The 18,301-nt window shown below is 37.4% G+C and overlaps 1 protein-coding gene across 2 annotated transcripts in view; it reads right to left on the bottom strand.

The window, feature by feature from the left end:
* LOC117225610 (mannosyl-oligosaccharide alpha-1,2-mannosidase IA-like) overlaps positions 1-18,301 on the bottom strand; it is a 183,103-nt gene that overhangs the window by 163,874 nt on the left and 928 nt on the right. For both annotated transcript variants that reach the window (XM_076522682.1, XM_076522683.1), the window contains exon 2: positions 8,832-9,056. In XM_076522682.1, coding sequence (XP_076378797.1) covers positions 8,832-9,056 — 225 coding nt within the window. The remainder of the gene's footprint in view (positions 1-8,831; positions 9,057-18,301) is intronic.

Here is an 18,301-nt window from a genome sequence, read left to right as displayed (position 1 = left end):
TTCAGCCAATTCATATAAGACCAATATCATTATAATATGTTAGTTAGTTCCAAAACCATACTAAATAATACGAGGGTCTGTAAATGCCCGTTTCTGCCGAAAAATGGCGCCGAGCTGGTAGCCAACGTCCAGAATGGTTCCGAGTGTTAAGGGTTAAAGTCTTACTTTTTCATTTTATGATGCTAGTACGTATAGTTGGATTTTTGCTTTGGGACAGCGGCAGTATGCCGTAATTATGTTATAATCAACCCTTTGCACTCGAGAGTGTCGACTCTGAGGCGCCACTGAAATTGTTGTATCACGTGCCAAGATTACTTTCATATTATCGAGGTTTAGATTCAAGAAATCTAAATTCAAAGTTGTGATAATTGTTGTACCAGTCCACAAATCTCAATTTCATATGCATAAAGTGCATTTTGTTATACAAAAAGGATATACTAGAAGAGAAAAAAATTATTTTAGATTTACAGTTAAAATGGCTTCGGGTGCAAAGGGTTCAGCCGGAAAGTTCCTGACCTAGGTCCTAACCTAGAAAGGGTTAACCTGGGGTCATTTGGAGTAACTTTTTCCTTGGCGAAAGTGCAATCCGCGGCTATGTTTGCGAGTTATTAACGAAAAAAGAGCGACACTATCGTCACGTCGACGCACAGATATGTAGAATTATGTGCAAAGTGTGTAGAAAAATGTGCAAAGTATATAAAAGATTCGTAATACGCGACAAGCGGATGAAGACGATATTTTTAGAATCGTGTAACGACAAAACAAATATATCGGTCGAACTCCTACGAATTTACCTATGTATCCTAAACAAATATGCATTTGCACAAAGATCCACCGTCCACTCGCGAGTTTATTATTTTTCCTGATCTCCGTTTCGTTTGGATAAGATCAATTTCACCGGGCGATTCTATTGTTTTCACGTCGAGTTCGACGTGTAAGCAAACGCACTTCATGGAAGCTTCACGGAAGCTGTTACCAACAATGTTTGCCTTCTTTCGCGAAACACGCGAGATCCGCTGAATTCGCGGGCGCCTGTCTCTCAGTCGACTCGTTAATTCGTGTTAACGTTTTTATTGCGAGCAAAAAGTACCGACAGCCCACGCACGGACCGCGCAAATACGCATTTCCGTGTTCCGTCGAACGAATCAATTTGCCTTTTCACCTCGCCCGGGGTCTGTTTATTTTCAGAGAAAAATAAAATCGCGGAAAAAAACGTAGCCCGCATCGGGGAACACTCCGAACCGTTCCGTTACGTTGATCTTTTTCAACCGTTTTATTCATTTTGCCGAGTAATATTGCGCCCACTGTCCGCGCGTGTTTCAACGTTCCTGTTTTGCCCAGACTTTTCGGCGACGGGGTCACTCGAACGTAATTTAATCTTTCCGTCAGATTCGATGCTGTGTTCGACGGAGAATATTTCTGTCGAATCCTCCAAATAGTTGCAATCGCGATGCATATCGAATCTCGATTGATGAGCGCGTCGATATTCTAATGTAATATGCACAGAGTGCCGGGAGAATTCTGTCGCTTTCTGATAAACGCTCCTTTTCGCTGCAAACGTTCCCTATAAAAATCTATTTTATTTTCCGAATCCTCTCTATGTTTCTTCTTTTACCTTTATTAGACAAGATAAGATTCTTTTTCACCCCCTAATTGCTTCGACCAATGGACCGATCGGTTATTGAAACCACAAAAAAACATCGCCGAAAGAATTTATATTTACAGAAATGCCTCTCTAATTGACGCCCGGATTGTCCAGAAAAATGGACAATGTGGGAAGAGGAGATACGATTATTCGAACCTCGTGGCTCGTTTTTATAGTCGTTGACAATTCGTAAGTATAAAACTGAACCGCCAGGGATCGAATAATCTCTTTCTAAATTGTCCATTTTTTTGGACAATCTAAGCGTCAAATGGAGAGACATTACTGTATTTATCGACAACGAGCTCCGAATACCATTTTCAATTACAATTACAATTCTTCCTAATTGACGCTCAACTTGGGAACAAATTAGACAATTTAAGAAGAGAAGATACGATTATTCCAGCCTTGCATCTCGTTTTTATAGTCGTTGACAATTCATAACTATAAAAATGAAACGCCAGGGATCGAATAATCTCTTTCTAAATTGTCAATTTTTTGGACAATCTAAGCGTCAATTGGAGAGACATTACTGTATTTAGTGGCGACGAGCTCCGAATTCCATTTTCGATTACAATTACAATTCTTCCTAATTGACGCTCAACTTGGAAACAAATTAGACAATTTAAGAAGAGAAGATACGATTATTCCAGCCTTGCATCTCGTTTTTATAGTCGTTGACAATTCGTAACTATAAAAATGAAACGCCAGGGATCGAATAATCTCTTTCTAAATTGTCCATTTTTGTGGACAATCTAAGCGTCAATTGGAGAGACATTACTGTATTTAGTGGCGACGAGCTCCGAATTCCATTTTCGATTACAATTACAATTCTTCCTAATTGACGCTCAACTTGGAAACAAATTGGACAATTTAAGAAGAGAAGATACGATTATTCCAGCCTTGCATCTCGTTTTTATAGTCGTTGACAATTCGTAACTATGAAAATGAAACGCCAGGGATCGAATAATCTCTTTCTAAATTGTCAATTTTTTGGACAATCTAAGCGTCAAATGGAGAGACATTACTGTATTTATCGACAACGAGCTCCGAATTCCATTTTCGATTACAATTACAATTCTTCCTAATTGACGCTCAACTTGGAAACAAATTAGACAATTTAAGAAGAGAAGATACGATTATTCCAGCCTTGCATCTCGTTTTTATAGTCGTTGACAATTCGTAACTATGAAAATGAAACGCCAGGGATCGAATAATCTCTTTCTAAATTGTCCATTTTTTTGGACAATCTAAGCGTCAAATGGAGAGACATTACTGTATTTATCGACAACGAGCTCCGAATTCCATTTTCAATTACAATTACAATTCTTCCTAATTGACGCTCAACTTGGAAACAAATTAGACAATTTAAGAAGAGAAGATACGATTATTCCAGCCTTGCATCTCGTTTTTATAGTCGTTGACAATTCGTAACTATGAAAATGAAACGCCAGGGATCGAATAATCTCTTTCTAAATTGTCCATTTTTTTGGACAATCTAAGCGTCAAATGGAGAGACATTACTGTATTTATCGACAACGAGCTCCGAATTCCATTTTCAATTACAATTACAATTCTTCCTAATTGACGCTCAACTTGGAAACAAATTGAACAATTTAAGAAGAGAAGATACGATTATTCCAGCCTTGCATCTCGTTTTTATAGTCGTTGACAATTCGTAACTATGAAAATGAAACGCCAGGGATCGAATAATCTCTTTCTAAATTGTCCATTTTTTTGGACAATCTAAGCGTCAAATGGAGAGACATTACTGTATTTATCGACAACGAGCTCCGAATTCCATTTTCAATTACAATTACAATTCTTCCTAATTGACGCTCAACTTGGAAACAAATTGAACAATTTAAGAAGAGAAGATACGATTATTCCAGCCTTGCATCTCGTTTTTATAGTTTAATCATCGTTTAACGATGAAAATTCGATCGAACCGTGCAGCAATTTTTCCAGTACAAGAGAATACGGTAATGTCTCTCTAATTGACGCTCGGATTGCGCACAAAAATGGACAATTTTGGAAGAGGAGACACGATTGTTCGAGCCTTGTGGCTCGTTTTTTATGGTTATCGATTGTCAGCAACTATAAAAACGAGCCGCAACGCTCGAGTAATCGTATCATCTCTACCGAATTTGTTCAGTGTTCTGCACAATCTGAGCGTCAGTTAGGGAGGCATTACTGTAAAACTCCGTGGAAAGAAAGCGCGTACATCGGTTTGTTTCTTTTTTCTGAAAAAAAGTAACGAAATATCTTCGAAGTGACGGAATCGAATTCCACGGCGACACAAAGGTTAACAACACCCCGATATAAAAAAAGTTCCGTACCGGATGAGATGCATAAAAACCGGCGATAATCGCAATACTCGATTAATTCTCTTCTTCGCAAATTGTCCATTTTTGTTTCCAAGCTGAGAGTCAATTAGAGAAAATTTACTATACTTCGGCCAATGATCAGGAGCGGCCACCGTGAGATTCTCGGTAAAACGCAGCTTCGATCGGCCGGCCCCGCGATTAGGACACGCGCATGATTAGCGTCATAAAGTTTTCGCAGGCGCCGTTTAATTCTGGCTCGCGCCGGAAACGCGCCGGCGAAATGGGAATCCGAATCGACGCTGCCGTGTCACACGCCGATGCATCCGATTCCGCAGTTTCCATGTAACCGATTAAACTACACCGGCCGCCAACTCATCTGTTCCGAAAGCCGGATATGTCTTTTCGGAGGATTCCGCTACTGTTGCAACGGCGCGTTGGAATGGTCGGCCGGCGTGCGGTTTCGCAGTTGCAGTTCCAGCTTTCCACAATGCTCGACTAAACGAATGGCCCTTCCTAAATGGACCGTTCGTCACTGCGAATTCTCTCTGCGGCCATTGTCTTCGAGTTCTTCTTTTTCGGCAGAGAGCCTCGCGGGCCGCCCCTTTGCGCGAGAAAGATGCAGCAATTTCTCCCGGAAATGTCGAATTTCGGGTTGCCGTGAATTTCTTTGTGCTGGTCCCGCGCCTATGTAATTTATTGCTGCGTCGATGCTAAGGGTAGACGGAGGAGTAGCGGAGCTACGAGGTACAGCGAATTCTCCTCAATTTTCTTATTGTTTTCTTAGCCAATTTTTATCGTTGCCGATTGTCGACGATTATAAAAACGAGCTGCGAGGCTCAAATAATCGTATTTCCTGTAGTAATTATAATATAATTCTATATGCTGTCGTTTAAAAATAAATATAATAATAATAATAATAATAATAATAATAATAAATAATAAATAATTTTTGAAATAATATGCCACGATATTTACTAATTTACATTGTATAATTTCCAAGAATAATTCTACGATCGTCTCGAGTAATTATTTCACATGAATTAGATGAACATATTATGTGAAATAAATGGCAACAAATTAGAAATAAAAAAGTTAAGTCGTCGGTCGAAGCCCGAAGAATCGCGACTTAGTATTCTCGGATCTGCCGGTTTTTCAATTCCAACCTCCGAACATTTCTGGGAGAAATTACTGTGTTAAATTCTGCGTCAATCTAAAGAGCTGTCGACGCAGGATCAACTGGATTAGCCGTTTCTTATCGTCGCAGTGCCATTGTCCCGTGATTAATTATTGACTTGTCGATGCGACGACGCGTAGAACGATATTCACTGAACACGCGGTGTGACGGAGCTTCGATGCGTGGCAAACGGTCGGCTCGCAAAAATATTATCAATCGATCATCAAGCGTTATTACGGCGATACGCGAGGAATTTGCCGTGAATTCGTATACAAGCGGTTGCGTGTTATCAACGCGCACAATAATCTGACCGATGGTTAACAAGCGGCCGCAATCAGAGATAGAAGGAACAAAGCTAAACGCGAACGCGTTGCCGCCTAAGCGACTATCGAGCCGATTAAATTTCAATGTCAGGCTGATTTGGACGAATGATAATGCAGAATGCTCTGTTACGAGAGTTCGGCCGTAGAAGAGTTTTCGTAATTATTTTGAAGGATCGTCTCCGAGAATTATGAAATAGAATAACATGTCATTTAAAATAGTATTTTAAATAAATTAATATTATATATTACATATATATATATATATTTATTTATTTAATTATTATTAATTATTATTATTTCATAATTAATAATATAATATATATTATTATATATATAATAACATATAATATTAATTTATTTAAAGTATTATTTTAAATGACATGTTATTATAATATATAATTATAAGTTATTATAATATAATATTATAATATATTAATCAGAAATGATCAGACCGCGGATTTTATGCATTTTTTACTAAAACAACTAGGTTAATTACAAAATTTTGAAGACCTCGAAGAAGGTAGTTAAGGTAGGTAAGGTATTATATATAAGAAGGTATCTTATAATTAGTAATCTCTCTAATTATAAGAATTAAGTTTCTTATAATTAGCTTTGACAATTTTTATTTTACATAGAAATCTGTGGTCCAGCGATCATTTTTGAAATAACATTATTTAAAGTACTATTTTAACTGACGTGTCATTTTATTTAATAATCATTGCTGATAATTATCTAAAATAATTGCGAAACTTTTCTGGGAAATTGCACGGTGATCCAATTATATTAATATATGAAAAAAAGACGAGAGCTTTTTTACATCCTTTTTATTCCAAATAAGTCTGGTGGAGTATTGCATACCTAATCAATTTCTTTAACAAATTGTTTAAAAAGGTAACTTTAACAAAAGAAACTTTTAATTCAAGTAGTACGTTCGTCGATAATTATTGCATCCCTATTATTATCATTGTCCTTTCGTTTCAAGCAGGCTGATAATTTAAAAATCGGTGCAGCAAGTCGCGCCAGGTTCAAATCGATAAACAAATTACATTCTATGCAGTATATGTTTGTCCATAAATGTTGCACTAGGTTCAGTTTTGTATCAGTTATATCTCTCGCGCAAACATAGTAGAGACAAAACATTTCAAATCGATGCCTGCCTTTTAATACCCCAAATTTAATTACTTCCGATGCCGCGATGCTCGACCAAACGCGTATACTATCCATAATTCGAAGCGGAAACAGCAAATATTTACGTCCCCATTGCATAAAAGGGCAACTATGTTACGACCCCGCGCGCGTTTTTTCTTTTTTTTTACGCAAATTTCACGGAACGCGTCGATGGTAAAAACACTTTTCGCCCGGCGCTATCAAACAACGACCGAATTGGATGAATTGGAAACGCGCCATCAATTTCGGGAAGTGAATACAAACGGCCGAAAGTGCGGCCCGGCCCGACCCGGCCCGGCGAGAGGAAAAATAGTCGCCGCCATAAAGCCGATCACAATGTACGTACGGCTTGGTGACACTCTGATACGAGATTATTAAAAATTGATGGGGAGCCGGCCCCCGTTTATCCAAGCACGGTCTAAAGCGTTTAATAGACTGATAAATAGATAATGGGGCGGCGGACCGATGCCCGCGAACCGCGAGAATGAGCGCGCACTCGCAAATTCGATAAATACCACCCGGGCCCGGTGAATAGGAAATCGCGGGGTGAAATGACCGGAAAAAATTCGGCCGGCTAAAACCGAGACGCGGGGCTACAAATAAAATATCACGAATTATTCATAAACCGATTGACGAAATTCCAGTTTAGAGGGAACGTCGATTCTCGCGTTCGATAACGATTTCTGAGGGGGAAAAAAATACAAAAAAACTACGAACACCCCACGACGCGATACCGGGTGACCATTTCGTACCAAATATATTGAGTGCCAACTCAACATTAACCCTTTGCACTTGAGTGGTGGCTGTGAGGCACCACTAAAATTCTTAATTCACGTGCCAAAATAATTAATAAAGTTTTAATATTAATAAAGTTTAAATTTTAAAAATTGTCAAAAGTATAACTGTCATCACAAGTCATCGCAAGACTCAATTTCATATGCATAAAATGCACTTTGTCATATATTGGGTTGGCAACTAAGTAATTGCCGATTTGTTCGATGAAATAAAAAATTTCGTTTTACTTGGAATGAAGTTTAATCTGTAATGTATTTACCATTTTGTTCGATGACCTTTTGCCATCGCTCCGACAACTTGAAAATTCCACGCTCGTAGAAAGTCTGATCCTTTTCGGCCAAAAACTGAGTTAAGCGAGATTTTACAGCGTCATCGTCATTCAAAGTTTTACCACGAAGGGAGTTGTCCAGGGATCGAAATAAGTGGTAATCCGATGGCGCGAGATCAGGGCTATACGGTGGGTGTAACATCAATTCCCAACCAATATCCATGAATTTTTGCCGAGTGGACAAAGACGTGTGCGGCCTAGCATTGTCCTGCTGGAAAATGACACCTTTACGATCGACCAATTCTGGTCGCTTTTCCTTGACCGCTGCATTCAATTTGTCCAGTTGCTAACATTCACGGATAATAAAAAATAACATAATAATAATAATAATAATTTTATAATATAACATTTACGGATATCATAAAAATGGGAGTGAGAGACATCTATAACTGAAATCGGCAATTACTTAGTTGCCAACCCAATGTCTCCCTAATTGACGCTCAGATTGCCCGCAAGAATGCGCAATTTTGGAAGAGTAGGTACGATTATTCGAGCCTTGTAAGCTCGTTTTTATAGTCATTGGCAACCGGCGACTATAAAATGTCGTTTACCCCGTTTATCCAAGCAACAAAACGACTCCCAAAATTGCACTCCGAACTTCGAGTTTTTCGACAGAAATTTCTCCCTAATTCGCGCTCAGATTGCGGACAAAAATGGACCATTATTCGAGCCTCGTGCCTCGTTTTTATAGTTGTTGACAATCGGTAACTATAAAAACGAGACAAAAGTCTGAAATAATCGTATCCCCTCTTCTCAAATTGTCCGTTTCTGTGGGCAATATGTGCGTCAATTAGGGAGACATTACTGTGCAACGAACTAAAAAGCTGCAAGCTACCTGAAATATTGTGAACATTTGTATCTCCTCAACAACCTAACTTCGTGATTTCGTAATCATTTTGTGCATACGATGTGCACTATAAAGTAATCTCAAGGGCGATGAAAATTGCTGCAAATGGAAAAATAACAAGAACGAAAACAACAATATTTCTCAACGGAACACCCTAAAGGATGCACGAGCCTAGAAAAAGGATAAATGTCGCAAGAGGAAAGATTAGGAGAATCTTAGAAGACTCACCTCTTTCACCTTGTCCCTTCGCTTTCCGGCGACGGCGTCCTCATCCTCCCCGCCGACGGACAAGGGTAGCTTATCCGCTGGAGCTGGTGGCACTGTCTCCAAAACGTCGTCCTTCCAGTGGACGATCAACGACGACGAACTACTCGTACGCACTCGCGAATCACCAACATTCACTTCCGGCTTTTCCAGCGTCTTCTGGTGCTGGTACTCCTCGTCGATCTTCGCCTGGAATACGATGTTAAATCGGTTCGTTATTCGCTGTCAATGGAATAGAAATCATTTCTCCCTAATTCGCGCTCAGCTTGGAAACAGAAATGGACAATTTGAGGAGAGGAGAGATGCGATTGTTCGAGCCCAGCGGTTCGTTTTTATAGTATCCGATTGTCAATAACTATGTAAACACGGTACAGCTATAGAAACATCGTTTAAAAAAGGTTCGAATCGTTTAGTTTAGTTTTAAAAAGAAGCTATTGCGTTTTAAAAGGTGTCCGAATATTAATGAATAAAATTTATTATTTCTGTATTATTTAGTAGTTACTTTATTATTTAGTATTTCTGGGTTTTACATTGTCGCAGCTAGACTGTCCGAATATTAATGAATAAAATTTATTATTTCTGTATTATTTAGTAGTTATTTTATTATTTAGTATTTCTGGTGTTTACACTGTCGCAGCTAGACTGTCCGAATATTAATGAATAAAATTTATTATTTCTGTATTATTTAGTAGTTATTTTATTATTTAGTATTTCTGGTTTTTACATTGTCGCAGCTAGACTGTCCGAATATTAATGAATAAAATTTATTATTTCTATATTATTTAGTAGTTATTTTATTATTTAGTATTTCTGGTTTTTACATTGTCGCAGCTAGACTGTCCGAATATTAATGAATAAAATTTATTATTTCTATATTATTTAGTAGTTATTTTATTATTTAGTATTTCTGGTTTTTACATTGTCGCAACTAGATGGTCTTCAGCTACCTAACGTAGCTGTTAAATATAAAACAACGCGGCGGAGATCAGCCTAATCTAATTGGTTATAAAGTGAATTTTCATTAGAAGCGAGTCGAGATGGTGTAAACGTGTTGCAATTAAAAATTGTAAAGAAAGATACGGTACTGCCAATTAGAATATTATCTTAGCCAAAAATATGTCTTAACGATTAAACAAAATTAAGGTGACCGGTATTGTTAACGAAACAAAAACTAGTTCCTGCACGTCTCTATATTTTAATTTGTAGAGAAGCGAATACTGACCAACTCTTTTGTTCGAGACATGTTTTTGCAAGACCGTCGGAAATATGTCTGAGAAATCATGGTTTCTTTTGGAATTGGATACGAACGTTGAGCGAAGAGCGCGCTTATCGCTCGACTGCTTTCTCAGGCGTCGAAATTACATCGCGAGCTTTATTTTTCGAATATCATAGAGCCGAGTTATCTATGCCCTTAATAACCGTTGCGTCAGCTTTTCTGTAAAACCAAGTCTCGTTTTGACAATTTTTCACAGTTTTACTGCTTCAGTCTTCCTAAAATATACATTTTTATAGGTATTGCAATGTTCATGCATATGATAGAAAATGGACACGCGATATCTAAATAACTAAAATATACCAACTTACCGCACATATACCTACATAATACAAATTTAGACATTGATGATCCAAGTTGTACTCCTGACTTGTAACTGAACGTTATTTTATTACCCATTTCGTTTAATCCATTCCTAATTGTACGATCCGAGATATTTTGAGTGCAATGTTCATTTAATTTTAATTGTTTAATCGAGAACGACCAAAACACTTACGATTGGAAATACTATCTGTCACGTCGCATTTTCCTCTTAAATCGGTAATTGCATTATACTCTAACTGCACACAATTATTTCTGCTACTTGCCTCTGCTTATTTCTGTATTATTCGCTTTCTGTTATTTTGTAGGATAATGAAATCTAATAATGTCTTTATATTTTCATGACACTAGCATTAAACAATATTTATTTTATCTATTCCAATCTAATAATGTCTTTATATTTACATGACACTAGCATTATAAACAATATTTATTTTATCTATTCCAATCTAATAATGTCTTTATATTTACATGACACTAGCATTATAAACAATATTTATTTTATCTATTCCAATCTAATAATGTCTTTATATTTATATGACACTAGCATTAAATAATATTTATTTTATCTATTTCATTTATTTTATTTCTATTTTCTTTGTTTTATCAATTTTATTTATCTTATCTGTTTTACTTGTTTTATCTATTTTTGTATAAAAATATGGGAGCTTAGAGTAGTACGATCTAACACTTTCGCCTCAATAATAAATAACAAATTATTGCTTGCGATGACAATCAATTTACAGGCTACCGATCGGTGCAAAAAATGTGAACGTGCCACAACTGCATAAAAATCCGCTATCTACTGATAACGAATCATGACTGAATACAGAGTTTCTTTGCGACCATCATAGAGATTACGTAAGCTCGCAAGTGTTGTCATCAAAGTAAACAGAAACCATGCTAGGTCTCTAGTTCTTTGAAAGTTATCATCTGTCGATTTAATTCGATAAGAGCTTTACTTAACGGACACCGTTTCTAAGAGTCACTGTCACTTAAGGGAGCCTTCTACTGTGAAAGGATATAGTTTCAAAATTACATCTCTGGAACCTTACATGCGAACTCCTAAATCTAAGGAAATTATGGTTGTTTGAAGGATGCGACTGCCTTGTATAATTATCGATATATGTACTAAACATTACATTATTACTTATTTTTTCTATTTTCCTTAGGCCTCCGAGGCTCAGCAAAACGTGGAAAAATCGATAATTAATTTTCTAAGTCTCTCTTTTAATTAACGATATTTTTCTTTTGTTTTACTATCAACTATAGCTAGATACATACTGATTAAGAAACTTTCGCATATCGATAACATAATTATTATTATTATCGTAATATACAGAAGGGTTCCTGAGATCATTTGAAGCAACTTTCTCCTTAGCGAAAATGCAAACCGCGGCTTCGTTCACGAGTTATCAACGAAAATCAGTGACCAATAAGAGGCGAGCTCTGCTGACGCGAGGTGGCCGAGCCAACGAGCGCGCGAAGCCCAGCTCCGCTCATTGGCTCGATCGTCTCGCGCCAGCTCAGCTCGCCTCTCATTGGTCACTGTTTTTCGTTAATAACTCGTTAACGGTGCTTCGGAGAACATTTTTGTAAAGGAAAAAGTTGCTTCAAATAACCTAAGGAATCCACCATTTCCGTAATGCAAGACATTTTTGGGACACCTTGTATAACATAATTACTATTAATATATAACATAATTATTATTATCGTAATCAATAGCAGTAGCTTCCGTTATCTTTTGAAGGCTGCATCGTAAAATGCTTTCTATCTACGTAATAGGCACACCAAACAATGAGAAGAATTCCATCGACGATCAAATGCTTCGGAATCTTTCAACCATTCGTTTGTTATTCTTGGAAACTGAAGAGATATTAATATTCCTTGACAATCGGCAACTGTAAGAACGAGCCAGGAGGCTCGAATAATTGTATCCTCCACTTTCCAAATTGTCCACTTTCGTTTACAAACTCTGGGACAATTGCGGAGAATTTATTGTACTCTCAAAAGCAGCTCTCGGGAGAAACTCTCAAGTGGACACGTGCCATTATGGTTGCCTAGTTTTATACAACTTCGTGGAAGGGCGTGCTCAAAAAGATTGATCGTACTCGAAAACTACAGCGTACTTCTACCCTACACGTGACATCATAATATCAGAAAGCAATTTCTCAAGATAAAGATTAAATAAAAATACGATTTTGCTACTCGACGACTTATCGAACGAGACGCGACGTAGAAACGTGTCTAAATACTTCAACGATTCAACAATTTTAGATTCCTATACTATGAACTACGAATAGTGTGCTACATGTTCACGAACAAGGGAAGGTCCAATGCAAATGAACACCTGTTAAATGATGGTTCAGATTCGATGCATCGGCATCGTGGACACGGTCCATTGAATACTGGCGCGTTGCACCGTTTTAATCTGCCATGTGAAAATTTAAAGCGCGTATAAACGCGTGCTAATAAAAAATGCATTATACCACGCTCATAAATATTCATGGGAATCGAAGCTTTCGACGGCAAACGAATATATTGCGGCTATGAAAGAAAAAATCTAATTATGAGAAAGATTTGTTACCGTTCCGATTATTCGAACGGCGTCGACGAAAAGTAATATTAAGACACGCGATGTCCCGAGATGACGGAATTTCGTACGAGACGATACGATTAATTCGACGGAAGAATATATTATTTCACAGAATAATTTTACACGCGAAACGAATGGATAACTATTGCGGAGGTAAAGCAGATACAAATTGATAACATTAAAAGCTTGCGACAAACATCTATTGAAAGTTAGGCGGTCGAGTGGTACAGCGTTATTCGATTGTTCTAAATTGGGCATAAATAGAAAAAAGACTATGCATATCTGTTGGCGGGCGATATTAATGCACGAAACGCAGAGTGCAATCGGTTGGATTTGCTCGTGGGGCTTAGGATGTGCGAGGGCTGGAGGGGGTCAATAATCTGCGACACACAATCACTTTGTAGCATAAACGTTCCAATTTATTCAGCAAAAACGACTTCGTTCATTTCGAAACAATCCTAAGATATCCCTTGTCGCTGCACGTCCCTAAATGTTTCCAGCGAACAGCGACCAATAGCGTAAAATCGCGTAATCTACCTCTTCGAATGCAACAATTTTTGTAAGAACAATTTTGTTGTAATTTCAATGCCTCATTTCACTGTCCTGGCTTAAACGACGCACCCTATATATGGATAGCGAATTTATCCTGTTGTGTTAAGCTCTGTGTCCCGCTCTATTGCGAGTCCCTCATCTATTTACATTTAAATTTACATTTCACGTATATGAAAATTCGTGTTTTTTCAATCCTTCGTCTCATCCTCCATACGTTCGTTATATGCAAATTGATAATTTCCGAGGAATTCGAATTTTTCATCGGACCTATACACGTCTCTTTGTTCCATTATCCTCACTCCTGATGGCCCGGCAAATCAAATTAAAGCTTTTGAATCACGTGTAACTCGGCACCAAAGAAATGTAATCACGTTCACGATACGTTCTGTGCGATCGACGGTTAAAAATGTCCAGAATAATACGTGAAATGTTTGCAAGGTACTCCGATTTCATCTCCAACTCGGTCCCGCTTAGGTTCCTGCATGTATGCATATTCGATTCTTCTTCCTACGAGAAACCTACGATGTACATAATCACAATTTTTAAATGAATGTTTTCAGTTCAGACCTTAACAAATTTTGCTGGCTATTTTTCTATCGCTAATTTCTTCGTTTATAGCATTAAAAAAATTACTCAATAATTCTGCATAATATTCTCTGCTAGAGAATAATGTAAAATTGTAACATATATCGGGTGACCGTTCTATTTGCAATGCGCATACAATATTATTTTCTATAATCGATATAATTTCAGTTCAAACCTTAACAAATTTTGCTGGCTACTTTTCTATCGCTAATTTCTTTGTTTATAGCATTAAAAAAATTACTCAATAATTCTGCATAATATTCTCCGATAGAGAATAATGTAAAATTGTAACATATCGGGTGACCGTTCTATTTGCAATGCGCATACAATATTATTTTCTATGATCGATACAGATCGATCGATATAATTTCAGTTCAGACCTTAACAAATTTTGCTGGCTATTTTTCTATCGCTAATTTCTTCGTTTATAGCATTACAAAAATTACTCAATAATTCTGCATAATATTCTCCGATAGAGAATAATGTAAAATTGTAAAATATCGGGTGACCGTTCTATTTGCAATGCGCATGCAATATTATTTTCTACGTTCGATACGGATCGATCGATAACAGAAAGTACATACTGATAATGTTCATGGTACCTTTGCGTCACCCGGTATGTACGTGGAACACAAGCGAAACATTTCCACGAGGGTCGATACGTCGGAAATTGTGCTGTAAAATTTTAGGGTGAGAGTCTATTAGCGCTGATAGAACTTGTTCTCGAGTGCGATGCATTGTGTATCTCTATCAGAAGATTAGATGATTAGATAATTCGGTAGCAATCGACAGGCTTCACACGTTTCACGACGTTCGCAATTTAATGGTAACATTTCGAACCTTACAAATTGGGGAATGAATTTACAGAAACAATTCCGTAATCTTTAATAAATTAATACGTCCTTTATTTTGTAATTAGGATACAGTACCGGACCTAATAGAGAGAATAATAAATAAATTATGTCGATAACTATGCTCGAGAGGAGATAACTATCGAGAGGATATTTGCGAAGCGCAATTACAAAGAAAAATAATCATATTCAAAGCTCCTTGGGACAGTGTGTGTGTGTGTGTGTGTGTACATGTTTCGAGAAGAAAATCACGCAGGAAGTCCTCGTACGTAACATATTCAACAGTACATACAGTTCGAATAATAGAAGCTCCACAAAAAAATTCCGCTAACCGAGCACCGACTACAATTTTATTCGAATAAAAGATAAGTGGAGAACTGCTGTTCGGTGATTCACACCTTGAACAACTTCCAGTGCTCCGCAATTAAAAGTATGAAGAACAAAAAAGGTGAAACGACCGCTTCGAACAGAGCGAATCTAGTCCAACCGTAATGTGTTTCAAGGCAAATTCATTGCATGCAAATAAAACTATATACACAGTTGCCTTTAAAGAATATCGATTTAAGCGATGCGATCGTGAAATATAATAATTATATTATATAATATATATATAATTATAATAATATATATAATATTATTATAATATATATATAATTATAATAATATATATAATATTATTATAATATTATTATATTAAAAATAATATATAAAAATTGGTCTATATAAATATATAATTTTCAGATCATTTTCAAGCTAGCGAATCGAGATCAATTTTCAGAATTATCCTGATTTTATAGTGCTTAGAATCAGAGTAATATATATCATAATAATATATATTATATTATATATTATATAATATATATATAATTATATTATATAATATAATAATTATATTTCCCTCGAATATTTTGTTTTACAATTTTGAACAAAAAAAAATTATGTAAAATATACACGAGTTAGTTGAAACATTTGGTATGCAACGCGTGCAAAACAGACGATCTGTTTCTATAGTGTATCGAGCAAGGAAATCGACGTGTACAAGTGTTCAATAAAACATTCGCGACAGCTGCATTCGCAAAACATTATTCTCGGTCTTACCCGCCTAATATGCTGAGACCGTTTGGCGGGAAAACCATGGACAGGTCTTGTACAGGATGTAAAACGAGAAAACCAAGCATCTAAATGAGCCGTTTATTTTGAAAGTGGCATAAGTCACTTTGCCGTGATGAAATGTGGTGATTTTTTAACGTTTATACGAAATTATTTATACTGAGAAAAATATCAGTATCCTGAGATAACAAATACAAGTAAAACTTCTCAAAAGTTAGCATCCATATTTTTAAACGTGTTAACCCTTTTAGTGCCGGAGACCGATATATCGACTCTTGTTGCACTGGCGAGAAGTGCCAGAGCCGATATATCGGCCCGCGCCTTATAGCGCTTTATAATAACACAATTTTACACATTTACAATATATAAATGTAAATATAAATATTTATGTTACTATAATGAAGTATTATGCAAAATTATATCACAAATCTATTTATGACAACATAATTTTGTTCCAGCAATGTTATATTACCTGTAACAATTACATATTTCGGAAGTGATAATCCGTCCGGCGCTTACCACGTACCTTCGAGTTATTTTTTATGTTTGTTACGTAATATTATTTATCTTGTTACAAAATATATCAGAAATGCAAAGTATATACTTTGTAATAAATGATCTATATAAAATTATGATGAAAAGATGACTTTTTGTATGTGCAAATACGTTTTGTAAGAGAGAACTGGACTTTTACTTTCTTCATGATCTTTTATACCTTTGTTATTTATATAATTTTCAACAAATATAGACAATCCAGTGTCACTGTTTTGTTCTCTATTTCGTCCTTGATTTACCGCTTTTCGAATCATGTAAATATTGTTTCTCGTTTGGTTTTTACGAGCATTTTCCCAAAGCCTAGTAAAACCGTGAAATTCGGCCGGTTATTCTCGCATAGGCACCTCTTTTTCGCATGGCACTAAAAGGATTAAATAATCGTATCTTCGCTTCCCAAATTGTCCATTTTTGCGCGCAATCTGAGCGCGAATTAGGGAGAAATTACTGTACTCGCGAGCGCGAGCGGCCGCGCGAAGCGCATTTTGCGAGGCCTGTACCTTTTCGTGGAAGTATTTTTTTTCAATTGCATAAAATGGATATTGTTCCTGGTGCTAAGTAGAATATTTTCTAGTGACGCAAACCCTTAAATATATCGACTTAAAAACAAAGTGACTTGTGCCACTTTCAAAATAAAACGGCTCAAATATTCCTAATCGTACGAGGAACAAAAAGAAAGAAATTCCACGCAATTTAATCCATCTTCAAGTCGTCGTGAAGTCGAAAATCCACGTATTAAGTCAAAGGAGGCTAGATCTCGACGTTGTAAATAACGTGAAACGGGATCATTCATTTTTGTCGACGCTTCCGCCGCTTCGCGGTAGTCAGCATTTTCGCGATACACGCTGTCCTCTGCTCGAATCACGAGAGAGATATTTGCAGCACGTTCTGTGTTCCCCGGTCTCGACTCGCTCTATACGCTTCGCATGATTCGTGCCGCGTCCGCACAGTCGATACACGCTCGCGCGGCAAGAATCTTTCGGCAACGGGCGTGCATCTAGTTCGCGTGTTATTCGCGATTATACGACACGGTTACGGTTATCGGTGGCAGAGGAGTAGCTGAATAGAAACGCGGCGAAACAATTTGCCGGCGGCGCGAGAGGAAGATTGAACGAGAGTCCGTGTACGTATCGCGCGCGCGGAAATCCCGGCCGTTGCGAGGGCTCCTCTCTCTCTCACGTGACCTCGGAATGTGTCAGAACGGCAGCACGTAAACAAACAAGTTGCGAAAGCGTGTTACAGCTGAGGAATTAGGGGCACGCACAGTTTCGCGGAAGTGAAAACAGAGAGGTTTAACGGGTCGAACGTCAATGTCGATTCGCGTGATACCTTTTAAATGTCACGAGAGGCAAAGTGAAAGAGAGAGGGGAGGGGGAGGAATGGAGCAAGGGAGCGGGAGAAAGAGAGAGCGAGGCAGCAGCGAAAGGCCGAGAGAAAGCAAGAGAGAGCGATCGAGAGAGCGCGATAAAGAGAGAGAGAGCGCAATAAAGAGAGAGAGAGCGCAATAAAGAGAGAGAGAGCGATAGAGAGAGAGAGAGAGAGCAATAAACAGAGAGAGAGCAATAAAGAGAGAGAGAGAGAAAGAGAGCGAGAG

This window comes from Megalopta genalis, chromosome 6 (genome assembly GCF_051020955.1).
Source record: "Megalopta genalis isolate 19385.01 chromosome 6, iyMegGena1_principal, whole genome shotgun sequence".
NCBI classification, from domain to species: Eukaryota; Metazoa; Arthropoda; class Insecta; order Hymenoptera; family Halictidae; genus Megalopta; species Megalopta genalis.
This window is presented reverse-complemented; position numbering and strand designations above follow the sequence as displayed.